At 37.3% G+C, this 14,449-nt stretch overlaps 1 protein-coding gene across 2 annotated transcripts; it reads left to right on the top strand.

Moving 5' to 3' along the window:
- Positions 1-147: 147 nt before the first annotated feature.
- LOC131781210 (CCR4-NOT transcription complex subunit 2) lies at positions 148-14,447 on the top strand. 2 transcript variants are annotated; one of them, XM_059097859.2, is made up of 23 exons: positions 148-264; positions 1,751-1,844; positions 2,602-2,645; positions 4,051-4,190; positions 4,508-4,601; positions 5,258-5,325; positions 5,608-5,756; positions 6,394-6,531; positions 7,284-7,376; positions 7,996-8,083; positions 8,700-8,751; positions 9,325-9,378; positions 9,687-9,953; positions 10,559-10,605; positions 10,685-10,721; positions 10,935-10,992; positions 11,691-11,767; positions 11,979-12,096; positions 12,201-12,239; positions 12,895-12,956; positions 13,246-13,295; positions 13,530-13,630; positions 14,067-14,447. In XM_059097859.2, exons 2-23 carry the CDS (start codon positions 1,798-1,800, stop codon positions 14,275-14,277), a joined length of 2,034 nt encoding a protein of 677 aa, XP_058953842.1. In that variant the 5' UTR covers positions 148-264; positions 1,751-1,797; the 3' UTR covers positions 14,278-14,447. The 2 variants fall into 2 exon arrangements, with proteins under 2 accessions (XP_058953842.1, XP_058953841.1); XM_059097858.2 differs by having other exon boundaries at positions 7,281-7,376.
- The last annotated feature ends 2 nt before the right edge of the window (positions 14,448-14,449 follow it).

Below are 14,449 nucleotides of genomic sequence, written 5' to 3'. Positions count from 1 at the left end.
TCAATAAATTGACCCGTTATGACTCCTTCCGTGCCACGACATAGATGCTTTGCTTTCGTATGTCATATTTGCGGCACCAGGTGTGGGAACACACCAATGTATGAGCCGGTAACATATGAAGGTCAGCGTGTCTTATTCTATTGCGCATGTAACGAAAGGAATCAACTTTTTGAATCGAAAGGGTAAATCCACAAGGTTGTGCCCAAAATTCTGCCTCAAAAACCTTAAGCTGGAGTTAATGTTGTCAGGATACAGTTAACACAGGTGACTAAATATGCATTTAAGTTGCAAAACGTACTGTTTTAAAATAACTGCACCAATGTATAGAATGGTTTCCGGAAGTGTTTCTAATGTCATTTTATCTTGTTTGGCATGGAACAAACAAGCCTGTTCGCGTGATGACATCTGATATTTTAATATCTATCTGTTCATTGTTTACATTAATTAATGTTCTTGGTGCGTACCCTATAAAAATAAGGTATGAATACGTGAAGAGCAATGAGGCGCAAATTCGAGCGCTGTTCTTGTAAACGGACATTTTCTCTAAGTTATGAAAAGGAAGCTTCATAACGTAGTGCCACCCTTTTTAGTGATCGCACCAAAAATTGTTGGGTTTACACTAACATTCTGAGGACAGTGTACAGGATGATAGAATTTGATGTATGATTGTTCACAACTTACTGCTACTTGTTTTGAAAAGACTGTTGAGGCTAAATTGTATCTCAAGTTAAGTTTAACATCCCCTCATGAACAGTTTTATAATAATAAGGTATAAAACAGGTATAGTAGAAAACATTGAGCTTCATTTGCTTGTCCTATTGAAGTACGTTGGGACACAGGCAGTCCAAGCTCCAGCTTTGGATGATCATCTTGCACAATAACAGTCATAGTGGAATTATAAGAGTTTGTATGGGAATATTTACAACCGTTCTAAGGAATAAAAAAATACATCAAATTCTCAAAGAAAATACCTCACCTTACTTCCACAGCATATTGCTTGTTATCTGACCTCTTACTTTAATGAAAAGAACGCATTTTAGCAAGTGTCCATTTCGAGGTTTTCAATGTACATAAGAAAAGCCCAAGGCTGAACACTCCATTTCCAAACACCCAATCTGAGAAGCAAAAAATTCCAGTGTAAAGTGACCAGGTGGCCACAAATCCAATGCAGAATCCAATCACATTCACTGTAGTTTCATTTCAATTCACTACAAACTCAATCTTCCCCATGCAACTGACGCTAAGCCACAGTTAGCTTAAAAAATTTCCAGTTTAGAGGTTTCTAACAGCCTGCATCCACATCAACCTTGACACACGACCGTTGAAAACCAGCTAGGTAACCTTGCCTCCTTTTTAAACTGAGCCTCGCTGGGGACCACACTGTAACACAGCATAAAGAAATTGTCTTAGCACCATGGGTGCCAAGTTACAGTGGGGTCCCTGGCGAGGAGAGGGTATTAAAACATGAATTTCCATGGGCCTGTATTATATATTTGCTTCAATTTCTTTTGTGTACTTTGTTTAAAGGTTGTGATATATATATATATATATTTTTTTTTTTCATTTCAAGCTGGGAAATGATGTAAAACTTTTTGTGTGTGGGTATAAAACAGTGATAGTCATCCCACCTGCCCTGTCTCCCTTGTTAGCCTGATTGAAAGTGATAGCTTTGTGACGGAACATAATGATTGCACTATAATATAAAGACTGCACCCAACAAATGGTTCTTAATGTTAATCTCTCTTTTTAGGTCTTGGCCATCCTGTACTGGTTTTTAAGATTTGTTCTTCTTTTCTAATGGCACACCATCGCCCTTTGGGTGATCCACTTTCTGGAATAAGCCAGTGAGTATAGTGTGTTATTAATGAAAGCAACTCTATGTGTATTTGCAATTGATTTCATTTTGTTTTAAAAACTATGAAACTTGATTTCTGTATCCAATAAGTCTGGTGTAGACTGGTACTTGCAAGTCATAATTCCCTATGAAAGGTCTTAATGACAAGACACAGTGTGTTCCCCTTTTCCAAACCAATCAGAGTCATTTTTTTGCAGTTATTATTACTTGCACTCAAACCAGTTCAAATTTAAGAAACTCTGATATACAAACAAGTCAATCACTCGCTCACTACCATTCAGTTGTAAACACTGGTAATTAGTCATCTAGAACTTGCTCCAGCCTGCCTCCATCACCCTGGAATAATATCCGTACACAAATGATTGCCATGCTTGCTATGACTTGTGAGAACTTCTTTGACGATGAAATTTTCATCAGAAGTTTAAAAGCATTGGATCGAATGACCGTACGACCATACGACCGCACAAGATGCTACTTTTAGCATGCATGGTCAACTGTACCATAGGCACACCAATGCCACGGCTTTATTCAGTAGTCCAGTGGTCAGTGTACTGGGCTTGGAGTCGGGCGACCCGGGTTCTAGTTGAGACATGCAAGAAAAAAAATGCGAGCTCCGCTTTTAGGCTTGGCTAAATCTATATATTATATACTTACATTGTATGATATTTGCTACAATGAGATGTATTGTTTTAATACTGGTTAGTGTGATGTTTCTTAATATTATTTTTTCCATATTTTTAAATCAGGTATCCATTTCCTCCAAGGAAAGGTCAACAGGATCTCTCCCCAGGTAAAAAAAGTCTTGTTGTAGTAATTATAATTTCGAAATGTGCATTGTTTGTGTGTTGTCCTTTTATGCTTCATCTGTCAATGAATGGTAGTTTTATACTTTTTTGCATTTTGATTTTTAAAAATGACAGAAAACATTACTTACATTACTTTAGGATATTGGTCACAAGTTAAAATAAAATTGGCAATTTATATTTGTCCTTGTTCAAAAGTTAACATAATGATAATATATTTGGAATAAATGAAAATATAACTTCAAGCCTGTATTCATCAAACGAGGCTTTAAACTATCTGAAGTCATGTAGAAATTATCACCTTAATGTAAAGTTTTTGTAAAACTCTGGAAAAGGCTGCCTTATATTTATCACCAAAAGGAAGATCTAGTAAATTTAAAAAACCCATCAACGAGGAACTTTCAAAGTCCATTGGACATCAAAAATTGTGGTCCACAATAGAACTTGTTTGAATAACTGAGCCATTGGGACCTAAATTCATTCTAAGCAATAGCATTTGTGCAGATGGTTTCTTGTACTATCATTATTAGTGTCCAAGAGCTGAAGAGGCGTGTCATTATCATAACAATCTATAGAGCAAGTACAGCAGTTCAAATTGCTGATGGGAATTGTACATAATAATGGTAAATTAACAAAATCTTGAGTAAATGCTACTGATGGTAAATTAACAAAAGCTTGAGTAAATACTACTGATGGGCTTGGTTAAAAATTAAAGTTTTCTGTACAGCATACATACTAAGATTACTTTTTAAGCAGGTACTCCACATGTAAATCAATGGTATACAAGAAAGTGATGATAATAATAACAAAAGTTTTGTGCTGTTTTAATTCTCAATGTGCTTACTGTACATTTCAGCTATAAAACTGGTTGTCAATACAAAATAATTAAAACACAATTAAGTGAAAACATATAAAATAATTCTCATAGTTGTTCCCACTGATTTTTCCAAATCTATACTATATTATCATGGACACAGGAATAAATGTTTCTCCTTTTAGATGAAGCATCTTAGCAGTGTTGTTCTAAGCACTATTCACATTAATTAGGGTAACTGCCTTAGCAACTGAGGCCTGGTTATATAAATAAAAGTTGACATAGGCCTCAGATTCAGACTATCATTAGATCTTGAGATTTCTTTGTAGGTGGGACTAGGGTTAACAAACTTGTTTCTATTTCATTGCTAACTGATGCTGTTCACATAAATAAAGTCATGTTAATGGAACACTTTGCTCATGTGATGATGGTTAGATGTACTTTGTTTTGTCAAACAACAATTGAATGTTGTCTGCTTATCAGGTCTTCAGAGTTCTGTACACAGTCAACCCAACTGTGTTTTTAGAAACCAAGTCTTGGTGTGTTAATATAAGGCCTTGTGCTTTTCTAAACCTTAGGTGGTAGGAAAAACATGCCAGCTATTGGCTCCCTGAGGAAAAAGTTGCCTGTTTTTAATGATGATGGGGAAGATGATTATGGATCAGGTGGAATGTACTTCAATCCTTCAATGTTTCCTCCACACAGACCAGAGAAGGAGGTTAAAGTTCATACTGTTTATAGCTTGTGAGATTTTCTAGGCATGAGTATTATTGCATTATCCATGCCTGTTTGACTAACTAACTTACAGCATAGCCCTGAGTAATATTTGACTTTTCACTGTTCTTGAATTAAGCTATGTATAGGAGTGACTTTGAAGGAAAGATTAAACTGAGGGTGGACATTTAAGTAATCTACATTAATTTTTAGTTATGTGTAAACTCTATTTTTGAAAGGGTCTTGTCTCCTTTTCATTTCTTGTGTAACATTATGTGTGTGTTGATATCAACCAATCATGACAGAATGTTTCTTTTGCAGCCTCATCTTGGGGGTCTTTATGGAACGCCTTCTGGTATGCAATCACCTGGACCCCACCAATCTAATTTTTATGGTTCAGGGCTCCCAAGCTCAGGTATAAACTTTTAAGTTCATCTATCTTTTCACAAATAACTTTTTCTTTACTAAAAGGAATGAATCCAATCACAAGTGTCCAGTTTCACTGCTTTTCATTTGGGGAAAACATTTGTTCAGAACTACGGTTAGGTAGCAGTTATGATCTGTTGAACAGTTATTTGCAGCCCTGGCTATGGTCAGGTTGTCAGAACATTTTTTTGAGCTAACAGAAACTGCTTGTTACTTCTAACATTGGTATTTAGAAAATTAATTAAGTTTTTATTTATGTAAGTGGGAAATCCCACATGATATCATTCACTTGGTAAGATAAGTTCTAATAAGCACAAATTGATGAGGTTTGCATCAGAAAGCAGGTGAACACTTAGTTGACCAACAAGAGTAACTTATTAAAGGTGAATGAACTAGTGAAGAGATGCAAAACTCACAAGGCTGAATCTTCAGTGATACACCTTAGAGTTAAGAAACTTTGCTTGGTGAAGAACTGAATGTTTGAAGCAACCAAAAGGCGGTTCATCTTTGTGAACTGCCTCAAGTTTACTGATATGTGGTCCACATTTTTTTTTTTTTTCATGCTGAGTTTATTTTTATTGTTGGCAACTTTTGCATTTCCTGTTTGTTTTGTGGTTTACATGATATATTGTTGTCATTTGCTAGGACTTCCTCCAAATGTCAATTCCATGCAGGTTCCACCAAGTGCTCCAAGAGGAATGTCATCTGCTCAGGTATTTATGAAATTGATCTTCATGTAGAAGTTAAGCCTCTTGTGAAGCCATTGGTTAATCTTGGCAAGCAAATCGTTCTCTACCTCAGCAAGAACAAGTTGGATGATGAGACCAAATAACACATCAATGATATTACTCTATACTGCCATAATTCACTACCAACCAGAATTGGATTTCTTTTTTGCCTCAATAAATAAGTTCTAGAGGTTACAAAAAGGATTTGTAACCTGTGCACCAGTATATTATTCCTAATTAGTACACTTTGATACTTCACTTATTTAGTTTGGTAGAAGCTTGTCACATCCTGGACCCACCCACTCCACAACATCACTCAGTGGAAGTGTAACCACTCCAGGTGTTCCCAGCATTCCATCCAGTCTTCACAACATGGTTGGGTCACAGGGAGGGAATATGTCATCACAGTCAGCAAGGTAAACATTGTAGAATTAGCAAAATGTGCATTAACACTCTATAACAGATGTGGAGGTTGTACTGTTGAGTTTTTGTAGCTATTTCAGTCAAACATCAAAGGGTCTCCAAGTTTTTATCTCATATTCACTCTACATTGTCATTATTATTGTGACAGTCATTGACAAAAGGTCAATATTATTTCTGTGGTCCAATCATGTTTTAGTAATCTTTCTGCACCCCCCTTCCCTTGTAAAAGAGACAAAAATTCTACTCATGTGTTATTTTGTAGAGCTTTTGCCTTCTTAAAGGTTAAATTAATATGTTATGACTAAAAGATAAAAACAAAAAAATGAATAACTAAATAAACGAATGAATGAATAATGAGGTATAAATCAGCAAAGAGCAAATTATTATTAGTTGCAACAACTCAAACAGAGGAACTCCAAATTCTGGGCTAGGTACCTTAAGGTGAGTTCCTTGGTGGCTCTTGCACAAGCTCATAATATGTAATAAAGGCTAAATGAAGGTACAGGCCCAACCTTAGAAATAGGACTTTTAATTACTGGTTTTAGCTCTTATCCTGGATTTTTACAAACAATCAATAAATCATGTTTTCCCATAACCCTTGTTCATTTGATCTTAATTGCCTGTTTGCAGTAGAGGGATCCTGTCTATGGGTCCTCGAGGAGTGATGGGGCAAATGCCACCTGGTCCTGGTCACTTGGGCAACCAGGGTGGGCTTAATAATTTGCCAAAGACAAGTAGAACAATCTCCATACCATCATCATTATCAAGGTGAGTTGACTTTAGACCTGGTTAGGGAAATTTAAGACGAAGAAGAAAACATGATTGAATAGCAAGGGTGTTGTTTGTCAGTTGATCTGTTCCTGAGGAATTTCACAGTTTTATATAACATGTTCAGTACCAGGATTCATGCTGCTTGAGGAAAGTTAAATTTGTTTCTTGGGTCCTGCAAAAGTTTTTCAAAGTGCTCATTTTTGAGCAACTCAATATTGGGTTGGTACACTGTAGTTCAACAAGCTGAATTTGGCTTCAGATGTGATAAAAGAATAGAGGACATTTACTCCTTTTATTGGGGTTTTTGCTGTAAAATACAAAGGAGCAAGCTCAAGAATTTTTCTATCCTTTAAAACCCATTAAAAATATACTAATTTTTTTTTCATTCATTTTTTTCCTCTGGAGTTTTTGGGGTGAATGTCAGAAAACCAGTTCAAGTTAAATAATGTTTTCAGCCAAGTAGAAAAAGATAAATATTGCAAGGAACCAATGGGAACCCTGAAGAAATACTTGTAAGCTGGCAGTAAAGTGGGAAAATATGACAGACCATATTACATTTTCAAGTAGTTTTAAATTTGTTTGGCTGGAGAGGCTCCTCAACTTTCTAGAAAAAATTGCAATGTACATTGAGGGAAAGCAGTGTAATAGTGGATTACTTTCATTGCTCAATTGAAATTGCTTGGTTTTAGTAATGTATTGACTGATATCCATCCTGTTCCCTTATTTATACCCTTCATGACCTATAGCAGCTCCTCAAGAAGTTCACCAGTACTAGCAATTGGAATGAATGCACCACAGACACCTCAACAAACACATCAACAGAGAGGCTTTAACCTTGGGGGGTATGTGGTGACAAAACTTTATTCACAGTTGTAGCAGTTTAAAGTTAAAAGAAAAAAGAAAATGCACAGTGGCTCTTTAAAATAACTTTCAAAGGGTCTTTTTACCATCCTACCTGTCTTCACAAGATGAAGCTTGGTCAGAATTCTTATTGATGATTTTCTCATACCTCTGTATTCCAAGTTTTTGTAAAAGCATGACCCATCATTTCATACCTCTTAGTAAGACATTCACCTCTCTGAACTTTAGTCAACCTGTGATGAGACAAATCTTTTTGCATGCTAAATTCTTTTGGGTTGTGCATTCCCAATTATAGAACACCTACTTTCTTATGTTTTTGTGATTGGATAATTCTTTACATACATGTATTGTTGATAAATAAGATTTTGTGGTTCATTAAAAGATAAGATCAGCTTCAGGGTACTTTTAGTAAAATGCTAAGGTCAGGGGCTTCTTACAGCTTGAAGTCAGCCACTCTGGCAACCACCTACATGTGTAAGTGAATTTGTGAGATCGACATTTCTTGTAATCTATAATTTAGAAATAGATAGTGTTTGCCTCCCTCTATATAAAATCCATCACTTATGCCTTTCCACTAATTGATGTTGTGTTCATTAATAGTATCAGTAGTGGTGCTAGCAGCTCTGTTTCTGGTCCCATGTCCAGTTTTGGTCTCACAAGAAGCCAATCAACTAGTGGAGTGACACAGGTACTGTATGTATATGAGTGCATCTATTGAGGATATGTCAATCAAAAGACAGCAAGCTGTTTGAGAAATTTAACAAAATAAAGGGGTGTCTCCTGTGATGGACAAGCATTCCACCATAGGAAGGTAAGCTGACCTGAGCACATGCCCCTAGTCACTTGATGCTCCAGGAACTGGAGATGGGTGGTAGCAGTTATGGGCCACTTGACCTCCAAGACTTTCCTTCAACCCTTTGGATTTTTAAAATTTTTCTGGTCCCAAGTCAATTTTAAATTGATGTAGATCCAGTTTGTTGTAGTTGAATAGTTTAACTTGATTGTTCTAGTATTGGAATGCATGTAATATACTTGTATCTTAGGAAAGTAACAATTACCTATTCCTCGTAAAAAGATATTGAAAAAAAGGCTTGCAATTTTTGCAGTACGTGTAGATTGAGAATATTTTAAGAGAATATTTTATGGTATTTTAGAAAGTGTATACTCTCTCATAGTGAAAAAGCATGTGGCCATGAGCTCAGATTCAGTTGTAAAGGGATATTAATAAATATTCCAGGTCAGTTATTTAAGCTGTACAAGTGTAATATCTGTGTAATCTTTTTTTTCTTCTCTTCCTCTTGCAGGGTATGGGTGGTTCTGGACTTCCTCTTTTTTCAGGGGCATTTCAACCTCCTGGTAAGATTTTCTTATTATTATCATAATTGGGAAAGTATTTTCTGTTAGTATCTACCTTTTTTTAACTCCAACGGGCTTAATTTCAGAATACTTAAAATCAGGTACTCTGGTTTTATCAACTGAGTTGATGATGTAATTTGGCTGCCATAGATAGTTTCTAAAACTGACATTTTGAGCATTAGCCCTTTGTCAGAGTGAATTATCTTGCAATACCCCACCAACACAGTACCACGGTTTCTAAGTAGAAACTTGACACTTTTATTTGAATATGTAATCAACTTTACTCAAGGGAAACATGGTAACTCCTGGGAATAGTCATTACCAGACCTCTATGTATTCATTTAAGCCGGACCATCTTTCTCGTACTCAAAATCACATTTACACTGTACATGCTGGAGATTGTACATTACAGGATTATCTTCAGCAAAAACTATTGGAGGAAACCTCTCCCTAATAGGTACATTTGCAAGGATTTAGAGGGAATACAACCCCTCTTTTATGATAGTTTTTACTTGTCTTTCCAACTGAATGAAGACTGAAATCTTTCCTTCTTCCCTTTCTCTTGCATCATAGGTGCACCCGATTCACCAAAATCTCTTCGGCACATATTCTCAGGAGCTGGTCAAGGTAAATCTTGTAAAACAACTTTGTAGGTTTTTTAAAAATTAGGTTTTTGTTTGTTTGTTTGTTTGATTGTTTTTTTTCTGTCACGTAATTCTAATAGTGACCGCTAGCTATTTTGTCAAAAATACTGCACTGTGGATCAAACTTTCGAGGATGAAGCTTTGTTTGGGGTCATTGGTAATTGTTCTGTCATTTTGGACGAGATACTTTGCTTTCACTTTGTGTCACTGCACAAGAGGAATTCTCTAAAGAAAACTGTTACTTGTGCAAGAGAGAACACTTGTCTCACGTGTTAGTTACATCATCCACAGGACTCGCTGACGCGACACCAGGTGGTTCGGGTGGGTTAGACCTGTCAGAGTTCCCGGCACTAGCAAACAGAAGCCGATTGGAGAGTCTCAGCCGTGTGGAGGGTGTGCCACGTTTGGATAGTATAGGGGGTGTTAGTGCACCTCCTAGCAGCTTACCCAACAGGCCAAGTTACGGTGTAGTGTCTAAACCTGCTGAACCTCCACCGGATTTTTCAATTCATAATGAGGACTTTCCTGCTCTCCCTGGTTCAAATACCTTTAAGTCAGGTAATTTCTATCGGAGAGTGCATGTGATTGAGTGTTGTAAGAGGGAAAACAAAGTTAATGCAACAGATTATTAAAATGAGGGAACTATCATAAGCAGTCGTAGAGAACTCGATTTAAGTATTATTACGCTACCTGTAGTGCTGGAGAGCGCGAGGTATATACGTGGCAAGGTGCAATCTCTTTGAGTTTAGCTTGTGATTGGTTAAGAAAGTAGCGCGAGATTTTAAGAACTCAGATTTTAGAACTCAGACTCGAGACCCCAGGAGGGAGAGAAATAAGAGGCGCCTTTCTAACTAGAAAGGGTGATCGATTGTCGAAAAAAAATCTTCATTAGTTTTCCAACGTTATTACTACAATTCCTTTTAACCCTGAAGCCTCTAAGAGTGACTAGCATCTATTTTCTCCTCACAATATCACTCCTGAATCTAACATTAATGTCATGAGAATAAAGGAAATGATCACCGACCAAAGAAACTCTCGATTGTTCGACAAATTCTCCTTGTTAGCACCTTAGTAAATGTACAGAGAACAGTATGGAGAATATGAATACTGATGTTAGGGTGTAAAGGGTTAGAAAGGATTAAAATTTCTGTTTGTACACACAGAAAGCCAAACGGACAGTTCTGTTCCTCAGGATCCTTCTAAGCCATCAGTAAGTACACTGTAGACTCCTGGTTAAATGGCACGCTCTAGTGTTCGTGTGTTGATAAATTGTACAATTTCTATTGCAGGTTATCACCGCAAGCTCAAGCATTTTCCCTGGAACAGGTAGCGTTTTCTTAGTTACTGTTACTTTATTTCCATCAGGTTTTTATCCACAAGGTTCCTGATGAAAGCAGGGATGTCAGGGCTCCTTTTGACTGCAGGGATGCTTTTGGAGCTCCCTACATGGAATACCCCGAATAGTAGATGAACAGTTTTTCCTATATATTTTCAAACGAGAAGTAACTTGATTTGTCCTCGCTGATTTCCTAATCTTAGATCTTAGAGGCGGATCGTCGTATGAACAAGCGTTGAAAGATGTTGCAAAGGACGCCAGGTAATGACCTTCTTACTTCACGATCTAAGCGGCCTCGCCACTGTAGCCTATTCTAGTGTTCATAGAATGAAGTGGCGAGGAGTATTGCTACTCCTCCAGGATGTGACGAAGGTGACGGGTCTATTGCCGGTTACCCTTCAGCATCTCGTCACATTTCCCTTGTTATTTATTAATACCCATTTCCTCTCCAGGGCGGAGCAACAGTCCTGTGCAAGTTCGGGATATCGTCCAGTCAGGGCTCTAAGTCAAAGTCTACCTTGTAGGCCTGTTGTTTTCTCCCCCTCCCTCGTTTTCTTCAAACACTGAGGTGTTGGGCGCATGAAAGCTTTGATTTGCCTCGCTTCCCCTAATTTCAAAAAAGAGTTTCTTTGATCTCGAGACATACTTATCAGTTTCTTGTTAAAGATTTCACCAAACTATAGCCAGTTCTGAGGCTGCCTTATTCGCAAGTCAAGTTGCTCACGAATCCCATTCAGACCTGGAGGAAATTTCAAAATCTCGTTCGCTCACAACGCCTTCGAGATATCAGTATAACCTTAGTTTCCGTGACAGTAGAGGGGTACTGTAAAAGGCGGGTGTGGTATGGAGAGACTACGAGAATGTTTTATGCCTCTGAAAATATGTGCCTGAAACGAAATGTTTGACATTGAAAGCTAGAGTAGACAGGCTAATGTACAGTTTTTACTTTTCTGACGAAGATTCGCGACAGCAGAGGCAAAGGCGAATTCGACAAATCACAAGCAACCACCAAGAGGAATTCAGACATCTCCTTCAGGTAATTATCAAGTGGCGGTTTTATTTTCCTGTATTAGCATTTGGCAAAGGTTAATCCTTCTCCTAAAACATAATAGTCTAGGTTAGGTTTCTGATGGACTCCGCCTTGGTGTTGATTGGTCTTTGAGTTTACTTTAATTTGGGTTTAGGACGCTCAATCGAAAGACACCGCATGTATATGTTATTCTCACCACTCTACCTTTGTATTTCAGGTATGATCTCAAACATTCCAAAAGGAATGGTAACGGATCAATTTGGAATGATAGGATTGTTAACATTCATTAGAGCTGCAGAAACAGAACCAAATCTTGTGACGTTAGCGCTCGGGAGGTAAGTGCAACAGAGTCATGCGTTCGCTGCTACCCAGTTTCCGACTTCATAGCTTTTATCTTCTCGGAGTTTACTTGACAGTTGTGTTTTTTCTTATTCTTTAGTGACCTCACGACGTTAGGCCTTAACTTAAATTCACCAGAGTAAGTAGAAAATATTTTGGAGCATGTTTGATTTTAAATTTATGAAATAATTATTGTTATTAACCCCTTATCTCTTAGCGTAACTACTCCGCAGATAATATCTATGTATTATTCACCAAACTCTGATATGAAAATAGACAAATTTGTCAGCCATAGGGCACTATTTTTGTCAAATATCAATTTCTGCTTACCTTCTTACGACGAAAGGAACAATGACGAGCAGGAAGATTTTTTTAAATATTTTGTTAGCTAAAGGACGGAGTTTAAGGATACAATTTTTTTTCTTCGGTGGTTTGCGGCAATTTTGAAGAAAATTTTCTACCATTTATTTTGAGGGGCTATCTTTTGCGATATGTAGTCCGTGAAATTTACCAGTACACTACATCAAAGTGCCAAACAATCAAGTTAAATTCAATGTAGCCATTATTTCTAATGTACATATATATCAGTTTTTTCTTTTTTTTTGGGGGGGGGGGGGAGGGGGGTTGTTGGTCAAATTGACTGTACCTTTTATTCATTTTTTTTTCTTTGGGGGGGGGGAGTTGGGAGTAAAGGAGTGAAGAGTTAGGGTATCTTCCTTTCAATTATTTTAATGCTAAAACTATTTGTGAATAATTTACGTATTGACTACTACCTTTTTGTCGATGCAATTAAGGAGTCTTTATCATACGTTTGGTTCACCGTTTGCGGACAGTCCGTGTAGACCACATGAAATAGGTAAGGCCCTAAAGGAATGTATACTTTTGAAAATGCCAAAGGAAACTTTATTGATTTTAAATCCCTTTTGAATCCGTCCCGTTGCAAAGATTAGTACAGTAATTGTTGAAAGGATTTGCTGTAAAAACCGAAAGATGTCAAAGCTTAACGAACATGTGACAGTTTTTGTGACAGACCCTTTATTTTTAAGACAATGTCTACTTGCAGTCGCATGTTGAACTGTCAAGTTTAATATTTATGATCAGTAAGATCAGTTCTGGAGCAAAACTTTACTGTGTTTTCTCCATAGACTATCATGTGCCCTCGGAGTACCGGATAAACTCATTTATCAGGGACAAGGTATAGAACTGTGATGAATTGATGTTGTAGTGAAAAACTGCTGTTCAAACAGGCCTGTTTAGCTAACAAAGCGTTCCGTCCAACTTCGATCACCCTTATTACTTTAAAGTCTCAATATTGTCTTTGTTTTTCCTTATTTTTTTTTCTCTTTGTGAGGTCTACCAGCTTTTTGAGGTCTGTTCATATTTAATCTTTTTTAAATAGTAATATTTTTTTTCTTTTGTGTTTTTGCAGCTTGCACCCATTAAACTCAGTCGGTATACCGAGGATTTGCTCTTCTATCTCTATTACACGAATGGAGGAGATATTCTCCAACTTGCAGCCGCAGCTGAACTGTTAGTATAGACAATTTGTTTTTAACCTACTAGTTCTTTAGGATGATTCCTTTTTAACTGGTGTGCTGAGTGTGAGGTTCCCCCAACGCAATCCCTATTTGTGGACAGAGGAGACTTCGTTGTCAGAAACGATACCTTTTTAACTCCTGCAATTGAAACTTAACCTTTTCTTCTTATTTGTAAAGTCAAGACACGGCTTCTATCGGCCCTCTTCTACTGCTAACCGAGCGCAACTTGATCATTCGCGTTTTACTGTGTTTCTGGCCGGTGACTTGTACCAAATTTAAGTTCTGATTGGTTCCGTGCTCTACGTCCCTTTTATCTGATTGGTTTACGTAATGAGTTTGGTTTTGGTTTTCAAGCCCTCGGCTCAAAAGTGCACAGGTGCTCACGTGTGTAACGCGTCATCTTAATGCTTATTGGTTATCCTCTTTAGGTATGCACGTGATTGGCGTTACCACAAAGACGAAAGACTATGGTTGACACGTGCTCCTGGTGTTGATCCTCAAGTAAAAACGAATTCATACGAACGAGGAACATACTACTTCTTTGACTGTAGTACGTGGAGGAAGGTTGCGAAGGAATTCCATTTGGAATACGACAAGCTAGACGACAAACCTACACTGCAGTCTGTAACAGCACAATGACATCTTTAGCCTAGCTACGTATTTGACTTTGAGAGCAAGAACTTTCTTTGTGAAAATGATTTATCTTGTACACTGTCTCTGAAATAATATTTTGGTCGTGTTTAATACTTGTAAAAAGCTATTCGAGATTTGTGATATACCAGATATCATTAAAGAGACTTTTGAGCAGTTT

Source organism: Pocillopora verrucosa, chromosome 1, assembly GCF_036669915.1.
Source record: "Pocillopora verrucosa isolate sample1 chromosome 1, ASM3666991v2, whole genome shotgun sequence".
NCBI lineage: Eukaryota > Metazoa > Cnidaria > Anthozoa > Scleractinia > Pocilloporidae > Pocillopora > Pocillopora verrucosa.
This window is presented reverse-complemented; position numbering and strand designations above follow the sequence as displayed.

Bases quoted from the DNA above. Each gene is read 5' to 3' on its own strand.
- LOC131781210 (XM_059097858.2), top strand. From the start codon at position 1,798: ATGGCACACCATCGCCCTTTGGGTGATCCACTTTCTGGAATAAGCCA. The intron at 9,379-9,686 runs GTAAATCTTGTA...CATCATCCACAG, and splicing joins ATTCTCAGGAGCTGGTCAAG to GACTCGCTGACGCGACACCA. The intron at 12,240-12,894 runs GTAAGTAGAAAA...GATGCAATTAAG, and splicing joins CTTAACTTAAATTCACCAGA to GAGTCTTTATCATACGTTTG.